This window comes from Talpa europaea (assembly GCF_964194135.1).
Source record: "Talpa europaea genome assembly, chromosome: 11".
Classification (NCBI taxonomy): Eukaryota; Metazoa; Chordata; class Mammalia; order Eulipotyphla; family Talpidae; genus Talpa; species Talpa europaea.
Window position 1 is genome coordinate 77,190,493 of NC_140078.1, and position 26,933 is coordinate 77,217,425.

The following is a 26,933-nucleotide window of genomic DNA, read 5'->3' on the forward strand; positions in this document are numbered from 1 at the left end:
GGCGGGGGTTTCTGAGGGAAAGTTTCCAGCAGCTCCACTGGGAGAGGAGGGGCTCAGGAAAGTCCAGCGTCTGGGAAGGGGGCCGGTGTCAAAGCCCGTTTCCCAGAGCCCCCCAGTCAGCCTAGCCCGCGGCGAGGGCCCCCATTGGTGTGTGCGGGGTGGCTTGTCTGTGGGTGTGTGGGGGCAGGAGGACGGCGACTAGGAAGCAGAGCCGCTGTGCAGGGCTGTGCAGTCTGTACAGACGGCCTTGCGCACAAAGGCACACAGATGCGAGCCGTGTGAATCACCCAGCCAGTGAGTCAGCCCCCAGGATTCCTGTCGGGGAATAAGATAGTCCAGGGAGGTCTGTCAGTCCATCTGCTGGTCTGGTGTGTGTGTGGGGATGGGTTGTGGGAGGTAGGGGACGGTGCCTGGCAGTGTGCTAGGAAGGCTTTGGGGAGAGGTGGTGGGAGTCTTGTGAGCACCGGGAGGAGGGTCTGGACCTCAGAGCTGTGTCTTGTGCAAAGAAGCCTCCTCGGGATGAGCCCTCCTGCACAGGTTGCTGGGCTGGGTGGGGTGGGGAGGGAAACTGGGAGAGATGATGACCTGACTGAGAGCTTTCTCCTTCCCATTCCAGGCTCTCTGCCTAGACCCCAGAGTACCCCTACACCACCATGACTGGCCTGCTGAAGAGGAAGTTTGACCAGCTGGATGATGACTCTTCCTCACTTTGCTCATCTTCCTCCTCTGGCCACCACTCTCGCTGTTGCTCCCCAAGTTCTTCAGTCTCCCCAGCCTGGGACTTCGATGAGGAGGGTGCCTGGGATCAGACACCCCTGCCTTCCCGCAAGCTCTGTGGTCCCCAGACTTTCACCCGTGAGTATTCCCTCCCCTGGGAATACTCCCCCACCCCATTCCCTTCTTCCTTCCTGAAGATGAAATTGGGAGGCCCTGACAAGGGGACCCCCGTAGCCCATGTCTGCACAGCTTTAGTTCCCTACTAGGCTCCCCCTTGTCTGCTTCCCATAATAATGTAGCCGCTTCCCTGAGGCACTCGCACTGACTGGACTACATTCCCCTTGGCCTCCGGACTCCTCTCTCAGAAGTCATGTTCAGGATGGGGCTCCCCAGAGTGGAGCTCCTTCCCGCTTGGCCACTCCCTTCTGTTCTAGTTTCATTTCTCCAACTTGTATCTTACCAGTTGAACTTTCCACAGCCCACACTTGTCCACTATGGGGCCTGTCAGGCTGGTGCCTCCTGTCATAATGCTGTTTGGCTCTATCTGAATATAGCGAAAGATTTTTTTTCCCCATTTATGTTTCAAACTTGGTAATTCTGATTCCAAACCCCTAGAGCAGGGTTTTTCAGCTTCATTTTCTATTATGTCTCCTTCAACCCCAAAGAACCTTCTTAGACAGTTTTTTACAGAATCGCCCGTCCCCATGAGGTTTTTAATACCACAGATATGATACTCTTTGTTTATGTATTGCATGCATATCTGTGTGTTATACATTAAAAATATATAATATACATTATACATTTAGTTTATGACTAATCTATCATGGGTTAATTCTGCAAATACAGGGATGGCTTAATATTGTAAGTCCATTTTTATAATTTACCAAATGACTACATCGGAAGAAGAAACACAAAAAGCCACTGAAGGTGCTGGAAGAATATTTGATAAAATGTAGTGTTCTTCTAGATCATACCTTTGGTAAGAGAGGAATAAGCGAACTCTACCTGGAATAATAAAAAGTTTGTCTCAACCCAAATGGCTGGCATTATGATTAATGAGTTAACATTGGAAGCAGTTCCACTAAGTCAGGAGCAAGGTGAAGATGCTGTCTGTCACCACTGTTAGTTAACATTGTACAGGAAGTGCCAGCCAATTGAGTTAGCAAAGAGAATAAAAATTAAGTGTGTTAGATTGGGACAGGTGAAAGTTGCCATTGTTTGCAGATGGTTGACTACCGGGTAAATTCAAGAATATAAACAGAAAATCTTTTAGAAGGGAATTTCCTTAGGTAGCAGGCCAGAAAATTAATATACTAAGTTGAAATATGTAAAATTACCAAAATGTCACTATTTTACAGTAGTTTCTTGGGTTCAACCTAAGGTTAAAAGCAATAATAGATTGATATATATCTCAAATATACTGTTACCTAACTCATTAATCAGTACACAATCAATAGTTTTTAAAGGAAAGGCCTTCTAAGCCTGTTGCAAAATGCAAAAGCTATAAAGGAAAAGATCAGTTTATTTTGATTACATAAACCTTAGAAATTATTTTATAAAATGCCATGAACCAAAAAAGACTTCAATATTTACACAGATAGGTTAGACAGATGATTCTCTCTCATATAGAAAGAGTTACCTACAAATCAAATTTTTTTTAATGTACAAAGGACCTATAAATGGCTAATAAAAGATAAGATATTTAATCTTACAAGTGATCATTGGGACTGGTAAATAAGTAACAAGCCAATGTTGACGTAGGTGTAGTATTCAGTTTCACCAGCTCCAATCCCAGGCAACCCAGTTCCCAAATTCAGATCCATTTTTCTCTTCAGGGTGGGAGGGTAGAGATGGAGAACTGTGAAGAGACAGTTCACATCATCTTCCTGTAGGGTTTTGCTGTACCTCACAGAGAATCAATTAATGCCTTCCCTGTCTGCCTTCCAGCCCCATCCATCCTGAAACAGGCTCCCCGAAAGCGCCCAGGCCGAGTAGCCTTCGATGGCATCACCGTCTTCTACTTTCCTCGGTGCCAAGGCTTCACCAGCGTGCCCAGCCGTGGCGGCTGCACTCTGGGGATGGCCTCTCGCCACAGTGCCTGCCGCCGCTTCTCCTTGGCTGAGTTTACACAGGAGCAAGCCCAGGCACGGTACGAGAAGCTCCGCCTACGCTTGAAGGAGGAGAAGCTAGAGATGCTTCAGTGGAAGGTAGGAAACCCCTCTCCATGGCTCACAAGTTCAAGAAGCTGCTGAAACCTTAGCCTTAAGGGGAGTAAGGCATCTGGGTGGGTTCTGATCTGCCCTTATGATTTTGGGGAGAGAGGCCCACGGGGCAGTGATTGGCTTAATCAGGGTCTGTTGCCTGGATCATCTACCTAGTAGGGCACGAAAGGGCTCGTGTTTGCTGTAGTCCTGGGGCCACAGTGCCAGAGTTTGTGACTTCACTGGGGAGGAGGTGCATGGAGTTGATGTGATATTAGGGTCCGTGTAGCTATCTGCCTGCTGGATGGAGTTTGTTCAGAAACTGGGGAATGACAGGGATAGGAAATCTCCTTGAAAATGCCCTGAGGACAGTGCTCCTGGCTGTTCCTTTCTCTGTGGTATCCACCATGCCCCCAGCCCAGAGTAAGCTTATGAGGGAGTGTTTGTCAAGTGACTGCTGGCTGTGAAGGTGCTGCTCACATCCATCCTCTCTCCTGTGCATGCAGCTTGCAGACAGCAGGACACCAGAGACAGAAGCCGGACAGCCACTTACAGTGGATGCCATTGATGATGCCTCTGTGGAGGAAGACTTGGCTATGGCTGTGGCCAGTGGCCGGTTGGAGGAGATGAACTTCCTACAGCCCTATCCAGCACGGCAGAGGCGGGCTCTGCTGCGGGCTGCGGGTGTGCGGAGGATCGACCGAGAGGAGAAGCGGGAGTTGCAGGCTCTGCGCCAGTCCCGGGAGGATTGTGGGTGTCGCTGTGATAGAGTCTGTGACCCTGAGACCTGCAGCTGCAGCCTGGCAGGCATCAAGTGCCAGGTATGGTGCGGGACCCGGCTAGGAAGGGAAACCTGAACTCAGGGGTTTCTCTGGGCTCCACAGGATCCTCACTCATGCTTCTTCTTTCTTTGCAGATGGATCACACAGCATTCCCCTGTGGTTGCTGCAAGGAGGGTTGTGAGAACCCCAAGGGCCGTGTAGAGTTTAATCAGGTACGCGTTCAGACCCATTTCCTCCACACACTCACCCGCCTGCGGCTGGAGCAGGGGGCAGAGAGCTGTGGGGAGCTGGAGGACCCCGTCCAGGATGGGCCACCCAGCCCTGGGGCCCAGGTCGTGGCTCCTCCTTTCTCGCTGGCCAAGCCACCTGTGAGCAGTGAGCTGGGAGACAGCAGCAGTAGCAGCGACATGACCGACTCTTCCACAGCATCAGGCACTAGTGAGGCCCCGGACGATCCTGCACACCCTACCCTGCCTGGCCCTGGCTTCCAGCCCAGCATGGATGACGACAGCCTGGCACGGATCCTGAGTTTCAGTGACTCTGACCTGGGTGGGGAGGAGGAGGAGGAGGAGGAAAGGGGTGTGGGGAGCCTCGACAACCTCAGTTGCTTCTACCCAGCTGACATCTTTGGTACTGGCGACCCTAATGGCCTAGCTAGCTGGACTCACAGCTATTCCAGCTCTAGCCTCACATCAGGCATCCTGGATGAAAATGCCAACCTGGATGCCAGCTGCTTCCTAAATGGTGGCTTTGAAGGGTTAGAGGGCAGCCTCCCTGGCATCTCAGTGCCACTGAGCACGGACGGTGGCCAGAGCAGCTCAGTGGACCTCAGCCTGTCTTCCTGCGACTCCTTTGAGCTGTTCCAGGCCCTGCCAGACTATAGTCTGGGGCCTCACTACACCTTCCAGAAGGTGTCTGATAGTCTGGACAGCCTTGAGGCACCCTACTGTCCCTTGCTTGCCTTCTCTCCACCTGGGGATACCAGCACTTGCTTCCTGGAGTCCATTGTGGGCCTGTCTGAGCCAGCCGCTGCTGAGGCCTTGGCTCCCTTTGTGGACAGCCAGTTGTTTGAGGACACTGCCCCAGCATCTCTGATAGAAGCTGTGCCTGTGTGAGGACTGGGGTGCCTTTTCCTGGCCCCAGGAGCCCTGTTGCTGCTTTGTTGTCATTTAGGGGCTCCCTGAGGTCTGTATGTAACAGTCTCCCGTTGGCTGACTCACCAGTGTGGGCACTGCGGGTTTTCATGCAACACTTTGGAATGATTTTATTTATTTTTGTAACATTCTGTGCTAAAGAGAGGGTAGGGAAGGGGTTTCTTTCCCCTTTCACATACCTCTTGCTCCTACCCCCATGCCCAGTCTTTTCTACTTCCATGGCACCTGCCAGGGATGGGGGAAGGTGGCTTCTCTGGAGCTTTGCAGACTTATTCAGTCTCGTGCGATGCTCCTAGCCCGAGACGGTGAGACGGGCTGAAATCAGTCACATTGTATGGCTTTTCCCGCCACCCTGAGCCATAGACCCATGGGTGGCTGAATCCTCTGGACTGTGAAGACTAATTTATTTCCATAATTTATTTGGAGACTAAGCAGCTTAGGTTTCTCCCCTCTGGCTGGTGGGCAGTGCTGGGGTCAGGGTGGGGCATGAACTTTGTGTCAAATGGGCCTTCTAGTCCCGCAGCTCTGCCTTGGCAGGGCTTTGGTGTGTGTAGACCAGGTATGGATTCAAGCCCTATGGCCTACTGTGTCTGCTGCCTGAATCCAGATGGCTGAGCAGGCAGGGACTGGTCCTGGACAGCATCTGGGCAGGGGGAGGGGTTGGGCTGTCCATCTGTGACCAAAATTCTCTTCTGCCCCATGCGACCCCCTTTACCCTTTACTTCCTGTCCTCTGCCCCATCCCCATTCCTGAAAGGCCAAAACCCTTTATTTTGGGTCCATAAGTGTAGGAGGGGGGAGCAGGAGGCCCAGAGAGGGCAAGGGGCTTGCCTCAGGGTCCATAGCATGCCCCTGATACTATCTCAGGGCTTTCTGGGCACTGCACTCCAGCCTGGGCCACCTGCCCATACCTTCAGGCCAGTTGGCCCGGAGCGAGGGGTAATTCCTATGGCTTTTAAGCCCTTCATTTGCAGAAGCTGAATTTTGTATCATAATTTCTATATTGTTCCTGAGTGTTAGAAGAACTATAATTTATTCATTTTTCTCTGTGTCTGTGCCAAGAAGCCCAGGCTCTGGGCTTGGCTCATGCCCAGGAGGCCTTCCCAGCCTGTGTGCTTGTGGGAACACCTTGTACCTGAGCTTACAGGTACCAATAAAGAGGCTATATTTTTAATAGTGTGGTCTGTGTTTGTGGGATGGGGAGCATGGGTATACCCCTCAGGAGATGGTGGGGGGGGGAGAGGAAGTCAGGCCCTGCAGGCTGTTGGAACACAGGCTGTGTTGGGGGTAGGAGTGGGGGACTCAACACACTGGCGCTCCCTCCAGGTAGGCCAGTCAACTGGGAGATGGAAAGCCAGCTGGGCAGATGGAGCAGTATTTCCTCTGGATGAAAACCCTTTTCTTTTCAGCGGGTCAGGTGGGTGGGGATGGGGAGCATTTGTAGGTAGTTTTTTGAGACAAGGCTGTCTGCTAGGGAGGGGTGAGGGCAGGCACACTCCTTCCCATTCTCTGAGCTGAGGCTTGGCTCTGAAGGTAAAGTCAATCCCCTAGGTGTGGGCAGTAGGATGTGGCCGATGGAGGCCTAGTGTGGGGCTGGGTACCTGCAGTCCCTGAGGCTTGAGCACCACACCGGAAGCTGCAGAGCCTCATCCATCAGTACCAGCCAGACCTGTCTGACCTGTCCCTGCAGGCCAGAGCACCAGGCCACACCCTGCCCTAGGGAGCCCCTGTCTGGGGGTCTGATGAGGAAGGTCGACCTCCCCCTTAGTTAAAATAACGATTCGCACAAGTAGCCAAAAAAAAGAAGGGTGTCCTCTTGCTGCCCTGATTTCATCTCCAGGCTTCCTGGTTAGAGCATAGCTGCAGAGTGCTGGGTTCGAAATGAGCTCTTCCGTCTGGTAAGGTGACTTAAATTACTTCTGCTCCCATGTCTTGGGTCTCAGTACTGTGCAGCCCCCAGCAGCTCCATCATCCTGCAGGCTCCTCCCCATGGCTGGACTATGGCCCCATCTAGGGCCACAGGGTCACTTGTTGGCTTTTTTTTTTTTTTTTTTTTTTTAATAAATGAAGGGCCTCCCCTGTTGGCACAGGCGGCGCAGCTTCCTGTCTCGCCTGCTGCTCCCCTCAGCACTGTGTTTCGTCAGCCTGCCTGTTCTGTTCCCCACTCTGTCTCTGGTGAATCCTCTCACCCTCCCGTGGATCTGGCCTGTACCCCAGTTCTTGTATAAATAAATAAATCAAAAAAAAAAGATAAAGATAAATGAAGACAAAGTAGGGGCCTCACTGGTGGCACAAGGGGTTAAGACGCAACCTATGGAGCTATCTGCAGCCAGGGAGGTGCCCGCATAGTGCAACAGACCTCTCCTTACTCGCCCGCTGCTCCTCTCAGCAGTGTGTTTCAGTCAATCTGCCTGTTCTGCTCTCCACTCTGTCTCTGGTGAATTCTCTCACCCCCCACACCTCTGGCCTGTACCGCAGTTCTTGCATGTATGCATAAATAAATAAATCTTTTTAAAAAATGAAGACAGTAGATTTCGCAGTAATAAATATGTGATTAATGCACAATCGTTACAGCATCATCTACCATACAAACTACCTGCCTTTCAATGCAACCCCCCTCAAGAAACTGGATTGTAAAGCAGATCCTAGGGAAGGGTTTCCCATAGGAATGATGGTAGGAACCTGGAGGAAGGTTCCAGACCACTGACTCATACTTACAGGCCACCTAAACATGTGATCAGCAGTATGTTATAAAAACAAAGCTCTATAAAAACAAGGCTGCAGCCATCAAGGCCAACTAGGGCTGCTCTAGAAGGGACCCTTACCCACCTACTCTCCCAAGTCCTAGTCACTTCTCTTGAAAACTATGCCATATTTACATTCTACTCATACAAAGTATTTTACTTTAATTCTTTCCCCCTAAGTGTTTTACTTTATGCCCATATGCTTACAAGTTAGAACTTGTGTGGAACAACATCCACAAATTCATGACTTTGCTGTGCTAGATGTTTTTCTTATATAATACAAACTATAAAAGAGTGATTTAAACACACAGTTATTAAACATTAAATTATTTGCTGTACATCACTGGCAGGGATTTGTACCATGACTTGGGAACACACAGATCGAGTCGGATTTCCTGCCCCGGGATGGGGGCTCAGGCTTAGAGAAGGGAAGGGTCTTAGGAAGGCCACAGGGGATTCTAGGCTTCCTGACTCCAGGTGGGGGTTCCTTCCCCTGAGGCCCAACTAGCCCATTTCTGCCATCCTGAAAAACAGGGAGAGGGGTACTGGGAAAACAACAAAGGTGATCTCTCAGCTGGCACAATTAACATGCATCTAAACAGGGACCACTGCTTTTGTCCCCTGAGGGATTAAAAGGCTTTCTGGAGGATGAATTAGTTCATCAGTGTCTTTTACAAAAGCTGAAGTGGGAACTATTTGTTCTTGGGATGTGTTTCCAGCCTATGGACAGGCAATTTAGTCCCAAATAGGTCCAGACCTGCCAAGGCCAGCTGAAGTCCTAGGGAGGAGGAGAAAGAATGTATGGGCAGGGTGCACCAGTGGCTTTGCGACATGCAGTGTGATGGTCTCTGTCCCGTGGTGCAGCAGTTCTGGGGCCTTCTGCAGCTGGTCTCCTGTCTGTGCCCACCGCCAGGGAGGACACAGCGGGTAGCGCGATAGGGAGGAGCAACTGCTTCTTTAGCTCCAGAATTCTGGGGACCAGCCAGAAGAGGGGAGGCATTTGTGGGCTAACATAGCTGTAGATAAAAGTAGGACCCATTAAAAGCTGCCCATAAGCCCAGCAGAAGTTAAGCTGGTTGATGTCTTTCTTCCTTGGAACAAAATTGCTTCTTGACCTTAAAAACATAAATAAAGCTTTGGAATGCCCTTTAGACCAGTGAGGAGTAATTCAAATAAACCACACACAATACAGAAACAGGGAAGAAAATGTCATTTGCTGAATCTCTTCACTAACCCACTTCCCGCCCCCTCCATGAAGCTTCTGTAGCTTGCTGGCTCCCACCCACCCTGGCTCCCACTGACCACAGCTAGGGCCTCAGAGACCCTTGGGCCTTTTCCAAAATTTCTTCTCTGATTTTGGGGTAGTTGGGGTGTTCCCTGAGGACCTGAGACAAAGAAAGAAAGGGTGTGCAGCATGAGGTAGGGCTCCCTGCCGCTGTACTAGGCCCCTGCAACAAGCCCCTCCCCCGCCAGCGTCTGTGGCTTACATTGTGGCAGACTTCGATGGCCTCCACGAATCTCTTATCCTTCAAGTAGTTGAAAGCCAGTCTGAAGCCTATCCAGGGGCAGGGAGAACACAGATGGTAGCACTCTGATGACCTGCGAACCCTTCTGGTTCGCCCAACAGCCAGAGCACAGGTCTTAAGTTCTGCAGTCAGGGCAGTGTGTCCCCTGTCTAGTGACCTCCTGCACCCACACGCACCTTGCCTGGCTGCCTTACCAATAGCAGGGTTGGCATGATGACTGTATTTCCAGGCCAGTTCGTAGTTGGTGGCTGCATCCTTGTAGGACTGCTCCTTCTCCATGATGAAGCCCATGTACTCATAGGCCTTGCAGCAGGACTGCAGGGAAAGCTGGTCAGAGCCTCTGTAGAGGTGAAGCCACATCCGGTCCCAGCACCAGGGTGGGATATGGCAGGAGCCAGGGACTATGGTGAGCTGTCTTAATCCAAACCACTCAGGGACTCCAGGGGCATTTTTCACCCCTCACCTCTCTTAAGGGGTGGACTGAGTCTTCTTTTGGCTAATCTGTCATTGGCATGACCCCTTTTCTCCCCCACCCCCAGCCCTCCTGTTCTGCCATGCAAATGCCCCTCTTGTCTGGATCAGCCCCTGCATGACCCTTGAAACCATGAAGCCTTCCCAACTCTCTCCCCTATTCCCAGGTCCCCAATTCCAGCTGCCAGACCCAGCGTACCTCCTCTTGTCTTGTGGAGTCTCTGTGGTGCTCCCCATACCCATCCACCACATGCAGGTAGGACTCACCCAGGTGTTCCCTCTAGTCCTGTCTCTTCTCCTCAGGATCCTTGCCCTCTCTCCTCTGCCCCAGGCAGGAGCCCCTCCTGTCCCACCACCCATAGTACCCGCATCTACCCTCGTCCTCATCAGCACCAATGGCTGTGCATCCTCTTGCCTTGTTGTATTGCACACAGCGCCGCAACAGCTCAGAAGAGAGGTCAAACTTGCCACCCTGGCAGTAGATGTCTGCCAGCAGGAGCCAACCTTTCTCCAGGTCCTCAGCCTCGGTCAGCACCCATGGGGCCTTGGCCAGACGCTTCAACTGTGTGCGTGCCTTGGGGACCTGCTTCAGCAGCGTATACGCCTGGGCCATGGCCAGCAGAGCTGGAACGCTGTCCCTCTGTGCACCAGGTAGGGGGCAGGTGTCAGAATGCTGGGACCTCGGCCTCACCTGCCCCCCAGGGCCCACTCCCACCGCGCACCTCAGCCTGCGCCATCTCGATGAAGGTGCCCAGTGCTGCTTCCATGTTAGTCTTCTCCTTGGTGGCCAGTAGGCAAAGGCTCTGCAGCAGGCGCAGCTGGGTCTGGCCCCAGGCCGAATGTGGGTAGAACTCACGCAGCAGCTTCTCAGCAGTGCGCACGCCATGCTGCTCCAACTCCTTCCTATCGGTGGTGCTGTGGGCATGGGATTCAGAACTGTAGCCCCCCAGCCTCAGGGTCTCAACCAGGTACTCCCACCATCCCCCCAGGTCTCACTGGGCCTTCCCCAGGACCCTTACTTGCTCTCAGCCACAAGGTTTGTGAAAGCCTCTCCGCCCACAATCTCATTGTCAGGGTTCAGACAGATATGCACCATATAGTAGGTGGCCCTCTGGCCCCAAGTGCTATCCTTGCGTGCTTTGTTTAGAAACTTCAGGGCTTCGTTGGGCTGTCCTATATGCCTGTGCAGAGGAGAGAAACACCAAGAATCAGATAGGGAAACTGAGACCCGAAGCATGCAGAGACACACTGGGGCCATTCCATGAATCAGCACAGAGCAGGGGCTGAATTACTGGTCTCATGGGCTTTCTGATCTGGAAGCAGAGTTTCTTCCCATCCTTGTGCTAGCCCTGAGCAAAAAGATGCCCAGCAGCCTACTGGGCAGAGCGTCAAGCCCACAGCTGCCACACCCCCACTGCCCAGCTTACCAGCAGTAGATGCCCCTGCAGTAGTTGAATCCTGGCTCCAAAGGCACACGGCTGGACATCTTCTTGGCCAGTTCAAAGAAGGGTGGGGCATCTTCAAGTTTGCCACTTCTTCGCAGCAGATCGATCAATTTATCCAATACTGAAAAATTGTCTAAGAAAAAAAAAAAAGAGCAGCTATGACATTCAATAGCTGTATTGGGTAGGATGCTGTGGCCTGACAGGGAGGCCCATGAGACACTGCCCACCTGGGCTGAGCAGCTGCAGTGTCTCCACTGGTCTCCAGTGTTGGGAGAAAAATAGTGGTGTTTGAAAGTAGTAATAATAGCAGCTACCCCTTACATAGCACTTACATGGCACCTAGCCTTAAGCACTTTACCTGCAAACTACATAATCAAGGTGATACTGATCATTCCCATTTTATATCAATAGTTGAGGAAATGGAGATACAAAGAAGTCAAGTGATCTGACTAAGTTTACAGAGTTGGTAAGTAGAAGACCATGGTTCAGACCTGGGCAGGACCTGGCTCAGGACTCACACTCCTGACAGCTGTGATCCCCTGGGGCTTCTGGCCCCTCGTGGTTTCAGTCTGAGCCTCCTCTTTAGCCCCTTCCCCAGTAAGAACAGGTAAGTAGAAATAGAGCTACATCTCAGGGAAGAATTCTGAGCAACCTCTAGGAAGCTGTGACCTCAGAAGGTCACAGCTATGTTGAGCCATAATTTGGGGACAGACAGGCTGTCCTGGGTCCAGTGCCAAGCCCTGTGCTGCCGGAGGCCAGGAACTGGCCCCCTGGACTTAGAGAGGGCCAGCACGTTCCATCAGGTCTTTATCAGTTTCCTGCCTTTCTGGGAACAATCAGAGAGGAAGGGGCTTCCTCTGCCCAGTCAGGAAGGAGGGGAGAGGGCCCACCCTTTTCAGGGAGAGCAGCCCTCACTGGAGGAAAGTGCTGCAGAAGGTCTCGGCACAGGCTGTTACCTGGCGCTTTCTCCAGGACTTGATGGTAGAGATTGATGGCAGCTTCATATTTCTGTTTTCTAAACAGCAGATCGGCCATCATCTAGCAGAAAACACACAACGGTCGGTCTGGAATTCCTGACAGCAGCCTGCTTGGGTGTGGGGGAGCTGGAGGGTACTTGGGGGGAGGTGATAAGGACTTCCAAAGCAGCCACTCTGCGTACTGGGAGAAGCTGCCACAGGAGGAGCCCAGAAGTGAGAGCGTGGGAAGGGGGAGACCTGGGGTGAGGATGGAAGTGGGAAGGTCAGAGCAGACACCAGCAGAGCCAGCCTCCCCGCCCACATCTGACAACTGCCAGCTCTAGGCAGTGGAGGTAGACTGGGGGCCTCCCCTGCTCCTTGGGTGGCCCAGGAGGTGGTCTTGGCGATGAAGAGAAGAAGAAGAACGGGGAGGGCTTTTCCCACACACTCCCGAAGCCCTGAGAACTTGTCCCTCCCTTGCCCTCACCGACAGTGGGTGTGGTTTCCCCTGGAGTGAGCCAACCTCACACCTCCTCTGAGGCTGACCCAAGGGGTGGAGGCTGCCAGCCCACCAGCCTGAAGGGCAGCAGGCCCAGCTCTGTCTCCTCTGCGCCCCACCCCTCAGGGACGGGTCAGCGAGGCGTCTGAGGTGACAGGGGATAGGAGCAGCTGGCGTGTGACCTGGGGGAGCTGGCAGCGCAGGGAGGAGATTCTGGGGCTCTTACCACGGAGGCGGTCTCATGGTTCTTGTCGGTCTGCAGGAGGATGGCACAGTGCTCCTCACACAAGTCCAGGTGCCCCTGGAGCAGAGAGAGCCGAGCCAACTCCAGCACTATCTGGAACAAGAGCAGATATAGTAAGTGATACAATCAACAGACATCATGGGACAACGCTGGGATGGATGGCTCATTCTCTCCTACTCCACTGTTATCAGCTCTGCCTTCAAACTATGTCTGAAATCTCCAGGCCCCCCACTTCTCCCACCCAATGCTCCCGTCATACATTGTGTTCTACTTACTCCGCCCTGAAAGTCAAGGCCTGGGTAACTTGTACTCATCCATCAGCTCAGCCCCAACCTTATAGCCTCTGAGAAGGCCTCTAGGCCCCAGGGGCAGGTAATATCTTTCTTCTGAGTTGCTTTTAGTGTCCGGGGCCCACACGTGGGCACATATTGGCCTGGTGTTAGAACTACATGGGTATTTATCTCTACCTCCATGCCTGAGGCCCTGCTATGGGCAGGGACTACACCTTGCCCCACAGTGTCTGCAGGGCCTACCACAGAGCCTGCCACACACTGGAAATCTGTTCAATGATAACATATTAAATAAGTAACTGGCTCTCTCAGTGCTTTATCTACTCTGAGCATGAACGCCAGCCGCTGTTCCCTATCTGGAGCCACACACCCACACAACTCTAAAAACCTCCTTGGAAGCTGAGCCAGGCCTTCATGCCCAAAGAGCATCCAGCAGCCACACTCTCATTGTCTCCCCACTTTCACGTCACTGAAAATGAAAACTAATGTGATTTTCAGCAATGTCTTTCCCACTTCACCCTCCACACATGTCTGACCAAAGTGCTGCAAGTCTGCGGTCATGCTGGTCCCAGGGTCAACTAGAGGAGGTGCCCCACACCAGGGCTCCCCATCCCTTGTATCTTCAGCTTTTGGGGAGGCAGGAGGAAGGAATGGACCTCTTCCCCTGACCACGGAGCATGCAAGGCCCTGTGCCCAGGAGCAGGAGCAGGGGCAAGGTCTCACTTTGAGGACCCCACCTTGTTGTCAGTGGGTGAATAGGAGAGGGCATCCTTGTACGACCGCACCGCCCTGGCATACTCCTTCTCTGCCAAGTAGTGTTCTCCAAACTGGACACAGATGGAGGCTGCCAGTTGCTTCTGGGAGGGGATCATTTCTGGCTGTTCCAGGGGAACACGCTTCAGTATCCGAGACTGGAGGTCCATAGCCTTGGGAAACCAATAAGCTCAGCATCAGAAACCCAGACTGATGTATCAGATCTCAGGCCAATTCACAGAAGGTCTCCAGGCTCTCATTTCAGAGCCAGCACTGTTAGAAACGGCATCTCAAATGCCCTTGAGCAAATCTGGGTCATTCTAGAAAGGCAAGGCCACTGGCTGAGAACTCAGGAGCAAGTTGGCACTGCCTCTGGAACAGGAGCAGAAGCAGGCCCGGCACTCAAACAAAACACTCTATTGTATTTGACTTGTTTACCTGTTTCCATTACACCTGTACACTCCGTGCCTCATTCGCTTTGGCTACATTTGATGGATGGATTTGTTCTTAATAGTGTCCTGCTGGGAATTTGAGGCAGCCCCCACAAAGATCCAGAGCATCAAATGATCAAGTGAGTAACCAGAGCGCATTGAGACAAGAAGAAATGATGTCAAGTTTAAGCTGCTAGAAGCAGGCAAAAATCATCTCTCAGCTCCACAAGGGTCAAATAGAGGAATGGTGATCCAGTGAGAAATGGGATAAATCATCTTCAGCAATCGGAGTAGACTCTCCTTCTGGAACCACAGACTGTACCCCAGGAACAAGTGCCAGGCCACACCCTTAGTTAGAAAGAGTGTAGAAGATGTGGCAGGAATGACAAGGAGCTCTCCCATCAGGCCCAGCCCAGTGGGGAAAGAATAGGGGTTGGAAAGGGCTGGACCAGGTTTAAATTTCAGCTCTGTCACTTACTAGCAGTATATTGGGAACATTTCTTTACCTCTTTGAGCCTTATCTGTTAAAATAGGAGTGTTACTGTGTTTATCTCAAAGGGATACTGAGAATTAAGTAAGAAAGCAAAAAGCCTAGGGCAGACCCAGCACCTAGCATTCAATGCATGGGAGCTGCATTGTCTGTTATCACCAGCAGCCTGAGGACAAAGACACTGCCCTGCTCCCTGCTTCCTCTAGCCCAGCCTCACTTGGAGCACTTGGGTGCACGCACCCTCAGTGATGAGCAAGGATTGGGGAATCCATGGAAGTCAGGTCAGGTTTGGAGCCTTCTAGACCAGTCCTGTCGTTTTCAGCTCAAGTCTACTTGTCAATTACCTTGTTCAAAGTTTCCATCACATCCTCTTTTTTATGGTTGTTATAAACCTTTGCCAGCAAAAGTAAGCACTTGACGTCATTCATCATGGATGGGATGTCTTTGACTGCAAACGAAAACTGAAATGAGTGTTTTCTGGCCTCGGGGAAGCTGGGGCTGATGGTGGGGGTTGGCTTGGGAGGGGGGCCCATAGGCCTGCTCCAAAAGCTGGGGGGCTAGGGGGTGGGAGTTGGGGGGTGGGGAGGGTGGAGCTGAGTCAAAATGCTGCCTCACCAGAGTCATGTTCCAGTGCCTGCTTCAAAACTTTCTCTGCTTTATTGAATTTCTTTAACTTCAGAAGAAGTTCAGCCAAGTCACAGCACAGAAAGTCCTGCCCGCTAATCTTCTGGGCGGCCTCATAATAATTAATTGCCTGAGCGCAAATAGGAAATATTGGCATCAGGTCTGGTTCTACACTGACCTCACACCAGGCTCCCCTCTGTGGCCACCACACCTGTGTGCCCCTCTGGAACACAGAAGTCTAAGATGAAAAGGCCCTCCCAGTTGGCCTGGAGCTTAAGCTGGGCAAGTGTGAGGGATAATGGGGAACTGCCAAGTTCTGCCCTTGGCATCCCACTCTGTGGGTGGAAATTCAGCCACCGCCCTGCTGTGCTGGCCCTCACTAGCCTTTCCACCCAGCCCTCCTGACCTTGGTGTACTGATGGGTCTTCACATAAGCTTGCCCAATCCTGCTGACCAGAGAGGCATCGTGTGGATTCTTTCTGTAGGCTTCATCGTAGACCTCCAGGGCCTTCTCGGGCTGGTGGGAAAGTGTCAGGGGTCTCTCTTCCCTACTGGAGAAGTGAGGCCAGGGGGGTGGGGGTGGGGGGTGCCACTTGGCAAGACCATGAGACAGACCCTCACTCACCTCCTGAATGTACATAAAAGCATCGCCCAACAGCAGGCTGGTGTGGGGGCCAGGTAGCTGCTCACAGAGCTCCCTGTAAGGGTGACCAGAAGCTTATCTCAGGCCTGTGCACTTGCCATATTCCTGAGTGCCTCTCTTCTTTCCCATGAATTTTGATACTCATTCATTCATTCATCATCCAATACTTATTGAAAACCTTCTGTTCATAAAGCACTGTGCTACATTCAGGCTTTCCAGTATTATCTAGACTATGCCAGAGCCTCCACCCATCCCTCGAGCTCCACTCCCAACCCTGAAGACCCCACTCCATGAGGTATCTACATTCCTTTTTCTAAAACTCCAGTGTGACCCTGTCTCTCCATTGTCTATTGGTTTCCTGTTGCACTGGGATCGCCTCTACCCAATACACCCCTCCTCCCTCAGTCACCTAGATGGAGTGTGGCCTGAGTTAAGGGTCTAGGAAGGTATCCTTGAGGTCCAATGTCAATAGCACAGAAGCAGCACCTAAGAGCTTGAAATTCCTGTTCTCCATTCCCCCTTCTCCTCATATGGGTCATATCTAAGCTGCTGGACATTTCTTCAAGGACAAGCACAGGACAAGGACAGGGCAGAGGTGGGTTCCCATCAGAATGTGAGCCATACCAAGGGTGGGGGTCAGCAGGCCTCAGGGTAGATTCATTTCGGTATCATCAGATAGAGCAATGAGCTGGGCTGAACTACCAAGGTCAGATATTAACCCTCGGGAAGTTCCAGGGGCGTGTTCTGGAGACCCAGGTGGAAGAATACAATCTGGAGAAGACACTCCCTAAGACACCAGGTGAGACAGGTGAGTGCACTACCTGGGCCTTACCGGTAGCATCCTATGTAGAGGCGGACATCTTTGCGGGTCTGCAGGTAGATGCTGGCCATCTTCTCCTTGGCTTCTGTGTAATAGGGCTGCTTAGGTGTGATGTTCCTCAGCATGCTCAGAGCCATGTCCACATTCCCCTTGCTCAGGGCCAAGTCCACATTGGCGATGGTGATGCGGATCTCCTCTGGCGTGCCGCTGAACTCGTTGATGGCATCCTGCATGACCTTGGTGGCCTCGTGCTATGACAGGGGGACCCAATAGACCTTCCACTTGCTGTCACCCACCTCAGGTGGACTCACAACACATAAAACCTCTCCTAGGAAACTTAAAGCAATCCCCCTTCCCACTCCTGCCCCAGGGGGGAGAAATGAAACATGGAGATAGTGGGGAGCAGTCTGGCTACATGGAAGCCAAGACAACGATGGTCCACATCACCTGCAGAGTGGCTTTGGTGGCAGGAGGGAGAGCCTTTCAGTGGCCATGGCCACTGTTGCTGGAGGACAGGGGGTGCCCTGATAGCTGGGGCTATAGAAACTCCCAACAGGAAGAACCTGCCTATTCCTTAGCTCCCTAAAGTCTGTTGGCAATTCCTTCTGACGGGCGATGTATGGATGCAGCTCCTTGTACTTTGCTTCGTTTGGACAGTGTATTTGAATATTATGGTATTGGGCCCATGAAGATCTATTTGAATATCTTCATTATATTTGCACGGCTGGTTATTTAGCAGAGCTGTTCTCTTTTCCCGCTTTGGTGTTTTGGGCCTTTCATTCAACTTACAGGCATTTCTTCCTCAATCTTTGCCCCCTTTTTTTTTTTTTGGGTTTTTTTTTTGGTTTTTGCAGTGTAGATAGCAGGGGTTCCTGTATTTAAACCACTATGAATATCTTTTTTTTTTTATTTAGTAAGAATATTTGTTTCATTTACACTTTTATTACCACAGGCCTGTGTTCTTGGACCCATGTCCACATATTTTGCTTTCAGTTTTATATGCTGCTGTGGTTTGTTTCATTTCTTCTTTTGACATATGGCGCTGCTTTTTTCCCCCAAATCTTGACTAATTTGTGGACTTGACTAAAATTGTCTCTTTTTAACTCTACTAAATTTTCTATCAAGAAATTGTCTGTGTAAACTTTTATTTCATAATGGTGTACAAAATATTAGCACCTACCCTCCTTGACTTTTTTCATAATTAGTATTTTGACTTTAATAACTTTGATTTGAAGAACTTAGCAATTACACTGGCTTAGAGTCAAAATTATTATAGCTATTTCAATGTAATTAGATTCATTTAGATTAGCCCTATGTTTAATTGGCTTTAATTCTGTACTGTTATAACTCAGATTTTTTTTCCACTCATAAAAATTTGGTTTCGGTTCACATTTTGGTCTTTTTTCTGAATTATATCTACAAGTAGATTTTTTGAGAAAAATTTAACACCATAATTCCTAAGTTATTCCATTTTATAGGGTGTCCTTTATTGCTGTTATCTATGGAAGCTAGCCTGGGAGTCATCTTCCCACACCCCCCTCCCCCAACATTTTATAAATATGGTTCTATTGTCTTCCTGAATTTAATATTGTTGAGTAAAAGTCTGGGGTCAAGTTGGTTTTTTCCTCATAGTGAGTAACAATCTCTCTACCTAATGCGTGCAGGAACTTCCATTTATATATTATTAATTCTTTTTTTTTTTTTTGATTTTTTTTTTCTTTTTATAGAGGCATGTTTTATTTATTTGTTTGTTTGTTCGTTTGTTTCGTTTATACATGCACTGGGTACAGTCAGAAGCGCGGGAGGGTGAGAGAATTCACCAGAGCCAGAGCGGGGAGCAGAGCAGGCAGAAGGACCGAAGTACACTGCTGAGGGGAGCAGCGGGCGGCAGGAGAGGTCTGCGCGCCATGTGGGACCCTCCTATGGTGGCCAGGGAGCAGCCGGGAATCGAACCGGCGCTGCAGAGGCTGCGGGCAGCTGCGCCACCGGGGAGGCCCTATATATTATTAATTCTTGATGGCCATAACTTTATTAGGATATTACTATTAAGCTATTTCTTGGTTTTTATAATTTACTTCTATTCCTCCAACACAGAGTACCTTTCTGAGTTCCTGGTTCATATATTCCCTAAAGGGAATATAAAAGACATTAAAGTTTTCTTTTATGTCTTCCATGTTTTCTCTGCTCCCTATGTTCTCTTGTCTCCAGGAACATTGATTATGCCTTTGCTGGATACCTGTTATGGGTCTGTCTTACCCATCAGCCCTTTCAAATCATTTCACTCACTTTCCTGGCTTCTCAACCCTTTCTTTCAGCCCGAGAGGTTCAGTAGTTTAGGCAACTTCCTGCTGTGTCTCAGGGGGTTATAATTTTTACAACGGTCTCCTATGTCTTCTAGGATTACTTTCTTAACTCTGCCAGCTGACCTTTCATCTTCCCTATCTAACTAGGAAGAACTTTAGTGCTCTACTTTAAGATCGTTTTGTAAAATTTCATGTTCTTTTTATTTTCATTGAATACAGGAAAGTTTTTACCAAAAAAAAAATTCTATTTTTTTATAATACTTTTTCTCCCAAAGTCTGCACTTGTCTTTTGCTTGTCATATTTTCCCTCTCTCCTCTGCCCTATCCCCCTTCTCTCTGTCTCCCTTTTCCCTCCCCTCTTTCTCTCCTCTCTCTATCGTCCCCAGACCCCCTACCTATAACCTATAATTTTATGTTGGAGCCCTTCCGGTCACCACTCACCCTCCAACAGGAAGAACTCCCTCTAACTCTGCCCTTTACACAGGAATTAGGCTGGCAAGGGAGCATGCACCTCTCCCCTTAGCTTTTCTGTGTGCCTTCCATTTGGGGGTAACCTTTATGAGAAGCTAGGGTCAGGATGGAACCCCTTGGCTCACAGTGAAGGCCACAGCTCACAATTCACAGCTCTGTTGTCTCAGCAGAGCTAGTAGCTGGTTTTCCGGTTACTTCCCCCCTTACTATCCTCTGGCCCACCTTGCCTATAAAGAAATCTGGAACAGAGAAAGCCAAGGAAGCATCTCATCAGGGGTCCTTGCTCAGCAGCCCTGCCCTTCTGTGGGGTAGAACTGGGTTCTTCTAGGAATGTCCCTGTTTTTCCTGAGACTTGACCACAACCCCAGTTCAGAAAACTTTAAGGAAATGCAGGAACCTCAGGTCCCTTACCCAGCTGCACCCTGCTTTCTCTCTTCCCAAAATAGTAACTCCTGAAAGCCCCATAGTAGTGCCTGGCATACAGCAGTAAATTAGGTGAATCGATGACTGGCTGAATCAACTATTTTTAGAGGCAGCTGTCCCTTCATTTTGCTACAGATGGAGATTCCTCCTCTACTTTAAACGTTTTCGTTCCTTTTGGCAGATGTACATTCTACATTCTCATCTTTGCCTAGAAGGCAATTTTTATCTTTAAGATGAGACCTCACAGGCTGGTGTCTTTTCTGCACCAGGACCGTCACAGGAGAAGGCTGGATGCCCAGTACTGGTGCTTTCACGGTGGGTCCTGGCATTGCACTGGCCACTCCTTTATGGGGCACATGTAAGCAGGTAAAGCCAGTGAGGCCAAAGGAGCATGTGGAGTCCAGCCTCCCCCAGGCCTTGCTCCTCTCTGCTGGCCCCACTGCTCCCGTGCACCAGCTGAGGATGTACCAACCCAGATGCTTTCTGCCTTGCCCAGCCACATGTGGGAGGACCCGGGCCTGCCTTGTACAGTCGAGCAGCTGGTACACTGCAAAACCCCAAGGGGACTGTTTATAAAGATTACGGTGTGGCAGGCATCCTCTGGAGCTGAGCACGGCTTAGTCTACACAACTGCTGGTGGAGGCCTTATGGACCTGAGTGCACTACCTATCCGAGATCTTCATGGGGACACCAATGGGGATTTAGTGCAGGGGACAGACTGTGCAGGACTCAGTGGGGTTCAGACTTGAGGACAATGGGAGCTACTGAAGCCTTGTAGGCAGGGGATAGAGATTCTCCTTAAAGTATCACAGTGAAGCACAGGTAAACGTTAGCCAGAATCAAAGAGCCTAGTTCCAGGCCTGTACTGGCCTTTGAGCATGCCTCATTCCCAAAGGAGGCAGGCAGCTGTGGTGGTGAACTGGCGTCCCCCCAGTTCTTACCAGTTCTCCATTCATCCGGAGGGCATCTGCCAGTTCTAGTAAGATGGAGACCCTCTCGTGGGGCTGCACAGAGGGCCCACGGAACTTCTTGCCTTCTGTCTTCAGCGTTGGTAATTTCCCGATCATTTTCAGTGTCTTTATGGCCTCTGGATAGTCCCCAGACTTATTGAGGGCTCTGGCCTTGATGAAATGGTAGAGGGGGTGGTCTCGAACCTAGAGGGGTATGTAGCAGAGTGAGGGGCTCCAGCTCACCACTACAGCTGCTCACAGCACGGGGATGAGACAGCCACCAGAGCCCTGTCATTGGGCCAGCAGGAGGCCTGAGGGTTGCAGGCCGCTCCTGAGGCTACTCTCCCAAGGCAAGTGGGAACAACAGGTAGCTGACGTTGCCGGTGCAGAGGACCCCCACCTGAAAGTTGTGGCTGACGCCCAGCTCTAAGGAGTGGGAGCACATGGTAAAGTTGCCTTGAGCCAGGTAGATCTGTGACATGAGGAGGTGAGCATCCACAAAGGTAGGGTCCAGCTCCAGGCAGCGCTGAAGGGTGCTCTGGGCATTCTCTAGCTCTCCTGGAAGCAATAAATAGACCTCTGCATCCAGGGATTTCTGGGGATTCCCGGGACACAATATGTGAACGGCAAAATGAAGCCTACATGTTCTGTTTCCCAGAAGGATGCCAACTGGTCATTTTACCCAGTTCTGTTCTGCTTTACTCCACCTTTTCTTCCTAAAACGAGAGAACTACACAGCCACTGCCTTGATCCAGGGAAAAGTCAGGAAACTCAAACCTTGGTGTAACAAAACTCTATAATAACAGTGAGTGTCATGGCCATGACTTAGACAGCACCTGATCTATGCTCAATGTGTGCAAAGCACTTTAGAGAGGCTGCTTTCTATTTGCTCGCCCTGCATGGTGGGTGTTATTATCCTTGTCCTTTAGGTGTGGGACCTGTGGCTCCAGTGATAAAAGTTGTTGGCTTGGAAGGGACAGAGTCAGCTTTGAAATCCAGGGCCCTGATTCCCACAGCTGAGCTCTGAATGCCCAGGATGGGCTGAGAGGCTTGCCTGCAGCCATGTGGGCCCTGAGGAAAAAGGGGGTGGGGGTGGGGGGAGCAGCAGCAGCAGGGTGAGGTGCCAGGAGCTAGTAGGAGAGCCCTCCTCCCTCTGTAGCCAGGTTCCTCAACAGCTCCTGTTGGAGGTCAGTAACCAGGTAGCTGGGGGAACACCTGCTTCTGGTCCTAAACTCCCTGCTCCTTCCCCATGTGCTGCAGAAATGTGAAGATGTCACCATGGCAACTCAAGCAGCTGAAGACCTGACTGACTTTCTCCATAAACCTGCTGGCAGCTGCCAGCACCCTTGCGTGAGTGCTCCTGCCCTCGCCTTGTACCCAGGAGACCTCGAAGCTGTGGGTAGACCTGGCACCCAGGCGAATGCTGGGAGGCCAGAGGAGGAAGACCGGGGAACTCTCAGCAGAGTGCAGCCCATAGACACAGAACCGGAACATAGACACAGCCCTTGGAAGGCCTCAGGACACCAGAGATGGGAGACTGGCCTGGCTTTTAGTCATCGGGAACAGGGGAGAAGACACAGGGAGAGAGAACATCATCAAGGACAACAGGGTACCTTGGAGGGTTTTCCCCTTCTTTCCCTTTGGATCTTGGCCCAAGAGAAGCTGGAAGGGTGTTTGTGCTGGCCCAGAGGCTCTGGAAGCCTAAAGGTACAGGCTTTCACTTCCCATGAGACCTTCCTGACAATCTTGTAAAAAGCACAATCCTACCCCCACCTCATTTCCCTGACACCCCTCCCCATCCCACATCTCCTCCATCTCTACTGTCATTTTCTCTATCACATTACTATGTCCTGACAGAACAGTCCAGTGCGCTTAGTGTCTGCTTATGGTCTATTTCCCCTTAGCAGAATGCAAACTCCATGAGGGAAGTTTAGCCTATTTTGAACCCAACTGTACCCCAGCACCAGAGCAGGGCCTGCAGTGAGGGAAGGAAAGTTCAGCAACATCATGACATCAGCCGTGTAGGTCAAGCAGGCAATCAGCAGACCGCTCTTGGGTGGGGGGAGACCCCTGCTGGTGAGGGAGGTCAGGTTTCTGGGGGATTGGAGGCCACAAGGGGCAGGCGGCCCTGGTGAGGGATTATGTGTCTCTGTGTGAAGTATCCTAGACTGGGATCCTGTGGACACTGACTCCCCACCCCCATCCCAGTACACCTCAGGGCCCTGAGGACCCTGGGCTCACCTGAGAGATACTTGACTTGAGCCATCACATACAGGGGGTCGATCAGAGCTGGTGCTGCCTTGATCACAGGATTCAAGATGACGGCAACTTGTTTAAGAAGAGGGGACACGATCTGCCCTGGCAGCCGGGGCTGTAGGAACACAGGGTCTGGCTGGGAATCTGCCCTCTTCCGAGAGAGACTCCCAGAGCTCCCAGAAAACATTCTCAGAGAAGGAATTTTCCTTTGTTGGACTCATATTGATTATACGTGTCCACTCCGCACCATCGAGTTCCAGAGCAGAGGCCCCAGAGAAAGGGGGCTTGTTCACTGTCGTCTCCCCAGCACCCGGGCTGCTGTCTGGCACATGGAAAAGCGCTCAATAAATAGTTGTGGGATGACTCATTACAAGGCACTGGGGGGATATTAGGCTGTAAGATACGGTCCCTGCCCACAAAGAATCCTGACTGGCTGGGAAAGCAGGATGAACAAGTAAAGGCAAACATACTTCTTAGAAGACTTCTGCAAAGAAGGAAGCCCGGTTCTTCTCTAGGATAGAGGCAGGGGCATGGGCCAGTGCCTGCTTTTCCAACTGAGGTCCCTGGACAGCAGCAGCAGCGGCATCACCTGGCAGCTTGTTCTAGATGCAGGGCCTCGTTTCCCACCTCCCCTGGAGCAACTCCCAGATGAGTGGTGGCTACATGTGCCAGCTTGAGAGCACTGGGTTCCCCGACCACCCGAGGCTCAGACCAGCCTGGTGACTGGCACCCCAGACCCCTGCCCTGAAGACACCCCTCCCTCTAACCTGCTTGGGGCAGAAGAACAAGTACTCCCTGGCAATGCAGACCAGGAAGAGGGGGTCCAGTTTCTCCAAGTACTCTGAACTCAGGGGGAGACCCTGCATGCTGGAGAAGTGCAGCTCCACCGCCTCCTTCAGGAGCCCGGTGGCCTCCTGCTCCCCCATGTGCTTCCTGGAGGCCAGAAGGGCTTGGAGGAAAACCAGCACCTGTAGGAGGCAAGCCCAAGTCTGGGAACCAATGCCTTGGGGCAGCCGGTAGGACAGAGTAAGGAAGTCCAATCCATCTTGGCTGAGCTCTACGAGAAACTGGAGGTAGGGGAGGGCAGGATGGGGGAGGACAGAATACTGGAGTAACCCACGCCCCTCCCCTCCCCCCCAGCTCTGACCTCAGATTTGCCCAGGGACTGCTGCACCTCCTTCAGGAACTCCAGCTGGTGCTCAGCCTCCTCCAGGTGACCGTCTAAGATCTGGCACCAGATCATGCCTGGGAAAGGGATAGAACGAGGATGAGCAGAGAGCTCGGAAGCAGAGGCTAGGAGCAGGGATGAGATGGTGGAAGGAAGGGGTGTCAGGGAGGGGGATATTTCCTCTCTGGCTTGTCCCCCAGCTTCAGTCTCTCTCAGAGGTAACACTATTGACAATTTGGGATATACCCTTCGAACTCCTTTCTAAACATTAATAGGCTGTTAATGTAGACACATATTCTCCCATCAGTTCAAACCATCTACTCCCATTCTCTTTAATGATGACTAAATACTCCATCATGGATGTAATCACTTATTTAACTACTGCTCTGGCATCTCGTGTCACATTAAGTTTGTTGTTAATGTTTAAATATTACAATGTCATGGTGAATATTTTTGTGTGTACTAATTCCTGAAGTAGAGTTGATGGGTCAAAGGGCATGCATATCTAAAATGTTGATAAAGCCAACCAATCCAGCTAAGGTATCTGAATTAATACTACCAAAAGGGCCTCCCCCGTGGTGCAGTGGGTTGAGCACAGCACTGTGAAGCTGTCCACAGCCTCTGTAGCAAGGGTTCGATTCCCGGCAGGTCAAGGAGATTCCCACATGGTGCGGCAGAACTCTCCTGTCATGCCTGCTGCTCCCCTCAGCAGTGCTTTTGGTCCGTCTGCCTGTTCTGCTCCCCACTCTGTCTCTGGTGAATCCTCTCACCCTCCCACGCCTCTCACCTGTACCCCAGCTCTTGTATAAATAAAAAAGAAATCTAAATCTAAAAAAAAAATACTACCACCAAGAATTTGAATGCATCCTTTCCCTACAACCTTCAAGACATGCCATACTCTTTCCTAGTCTAAAGAGTAAATAGATACAAGCTCTAACTCACATGATTTTATTACTAGGAAGAATGAACATCTTTTTATATATGTACTAGCCTTTTTTTTACTGTAAATTTCACATTCCTGGCTTTTTGCCTGTTTTTCTTTTGAGGTGATTTTTTTTCCTCTTTAGATGCTAAGATTATTAGCCCTTCATTGGAAACATCTTTCACTTTGTTTGCATTTACTCTCTACCTATTTTCACAGTGTCTTTAGCCACCCATTAGTTTTACTTTTTTTTTTTTTTTTTAAATAGAGGCATGTTTTATTCATTCACTTGTTTGTCTGTTTGTTTGTCCATACAAGCACTGGGCACAGTCAGAAGTGCAGGAGGGTGAGAGAATTCACCAGAGCCAGAGCAGGGAGCAGAGCAGGCAGAAGGACCGAAGTACACTGCTGAGGGGAGCAGCGGGTGGCAGGAGAGGTCTGCACGCCATGTGGGACCCTCCTCCGGTGGCTGGGGAGCAGCGGGGGATTGAACCGGCACCACAGAGGCCGCGGGCAGCTTCGCAACCCAGCGCTCAACCGCTGTGCCACCAGGGAGGCCCTAGTTTTACATTTTTATGTAGTCAAGTCGGTGAAGTATTTTCCTTCACAGCTTCTGAGTTTGGGGTCAGGCTTAGAATCCCCTGGGGAACCCAAACCCAGTTTAATTTCTATTTTATATACTTAATTTACCTGGAATACTTTTTCAAGAATGATGTAACCTGGGAACTTGCCTTTATTTTTACACAGTGGATGGCCGGGTGTCCACCCATGAGTTACTGAAAATCTATTGGCTTTATATGCCTTCTTTCTCACAAGACCTGCGTCTGCCCATTTATCTTTTTTCTGAATTTCAGCATTGGCTTCCAGCTGACTCAGGTACAGTTGTCTTGTGATGTGTCTCGATGTTGGGAAGACAGATGTCTTCTCTTCCTGGTATTCACTCTTCTTTTAGACATATTTTTGGCCATCTTGGTGTCTTTATTCCCGACTGTCTTCCTGATCACTCTCTTGGTTTTCAATTATATCCATAGTACTATTTGGCTCTTCTATAGAGTTTTTTGTTTTTTGTTTTTTTTTTTTACTTTGCAATCACATTTTTAATTTTCAGTAACTCACTCTCTTTCTTTGTAACTTTATATTAGCATGTTCTTGACTTATTGGTACAACAGCCTCTGCAAACACTGGAGATGGGGAAAAATCTTTTCTGAAACCAGACTTAATTTTGCTCTTCAGAGAGTGGCTTTGCACGTTCTACTTGGCCCCTTTCAAATTGCTAGCAGATTTACAAAAGAACTAAACTGACGGGTGTTAGCAGCCTGGGCAGAGTCCTAAATTGTTAAGGTCACTGATTTTCCCCGATAGGTTACATAAGATAATGACTCCGGGACACCAGGAATAGGCTCAGTCAGTGCTGGAGAGCATGGGACGTTCTAACCAGTGGACTTCCCTTCTAGTTCACTTGGGTGGGGGCTCTCCCCTGATTAAGGAAGTAGGGAATCACTCAGCCTGGTGGAGGAAGGTTTCAGGGGATTTTGTCTGTGGGCTGAGCGGTCTTTTTGTCCGTCATGTTGCTGCTGGTAGTGGGAAGTCCTCGGGGGCTCTGCTCTGTTCCCTCCTGCAGCAAGAACCTCCTGCATTCCATTCTCTGGCC

The 26,933-nt window shown here is 50.6% G+C and overlaps 2 protein-coding genes across 2 annotated transcripts in view; one reads left to right on the top strand and one right to left on the bottom strand.

Moving 5' to 3' along the window:
- Positions 1-630: 630 nt before the first annotated feature.
- CSRNP1 (cysteine and serine rich nuclear protein 1) lies at positions 631-4,815 on the top strand (the record flags this gene model as incomplete). Its single annotated transcript, XM_084246551.1, has 4 exons — positions 631-855; positions 2,665-2,924; positions 3,425-3,739; positions 3,835-4,815. The coding sequence occupies exons 1-4, from the start codon at positions 654-656 to the stop codon at positions 4,813-4,815; spliced, it is 1,758 nt and encodes a 585-aa protein (XP_084102677.1). The 5' UTR covers positions 631-653.
- Positions 4,816-8,904: 4,089 nt separating this feature from the next.
- The window catches only part of TTC21A (tetratricopeptide repeat domain 21A), a gene marked incomplete at both ends in the record, with an annotated part of 31,148 nt that continues 13,119 nt past the window's right edge, over positions 8,905-26,933 (bottom strand). Inside the window, 20 exons of the mRNA XM_084247799.1 lie at positions 8,905-8,982; positions 9,085-9,152; positions 9,318-9,438; positions 10,010-10,234; positions 10,317-10,509; positions 10,614-10,775; positions 11,022-11,172; positions 11,996-12,077; positions 12,721-12,831; positions 13,766-13,954; positions 15,047-15,150; positions 15,318-15,456; positions 15,733-15,843; positions 15,952-16,024; positions 16,802-17,040; positions 20,928-21,140; positions 21,337-21,494; positions 23,178-23,307; positions 23,960-24,160; positions 24,340-24,437. Coding sequence (XP_084103925.1) covers positions 8,905-8,982; positions 9,085-9,152; positions 9,318-9,438; positions 10,010-10,234; positions 10,317-10,509; positions 10,614-10,775; positions 11,022-11,172; positions 11,996-12,077; positions 12,721-12,831; positions 13,766-13,954; positions 15,047-15,150; positions 15,318-15,456; positions 15,733-15,843; positions 15,952-16,024; positions 16,802-17,040; positions 20,928-21,140; positions 21,337-21,494; positions 23,178-23,307; positions 23,960-24,160; positions 24,340-24,437 — 2,846 coding nt within the window. The remainder of the gene's footprint in view (positions 8,983-9,084; positions 9,153-9,317; positions 9,439-10,009; positions 10,235-10,316; positions 10,510-10,613; positions 10,776-11,021; positions 11,173-11,995; positions 12,078-12,720; positions 12,832-13,765; positions 13,955-15,046; positions 15,151-15,317; positions 15,457-15,732; positions 15,844-15,951; positions 16,025-16,801; positions 17,041-20,927; positions 21,141-21,336; positions 21,495-23,177; positions 23,308-23,959; positions 24,161-24,339; positions 24,438-26,933) is intronic.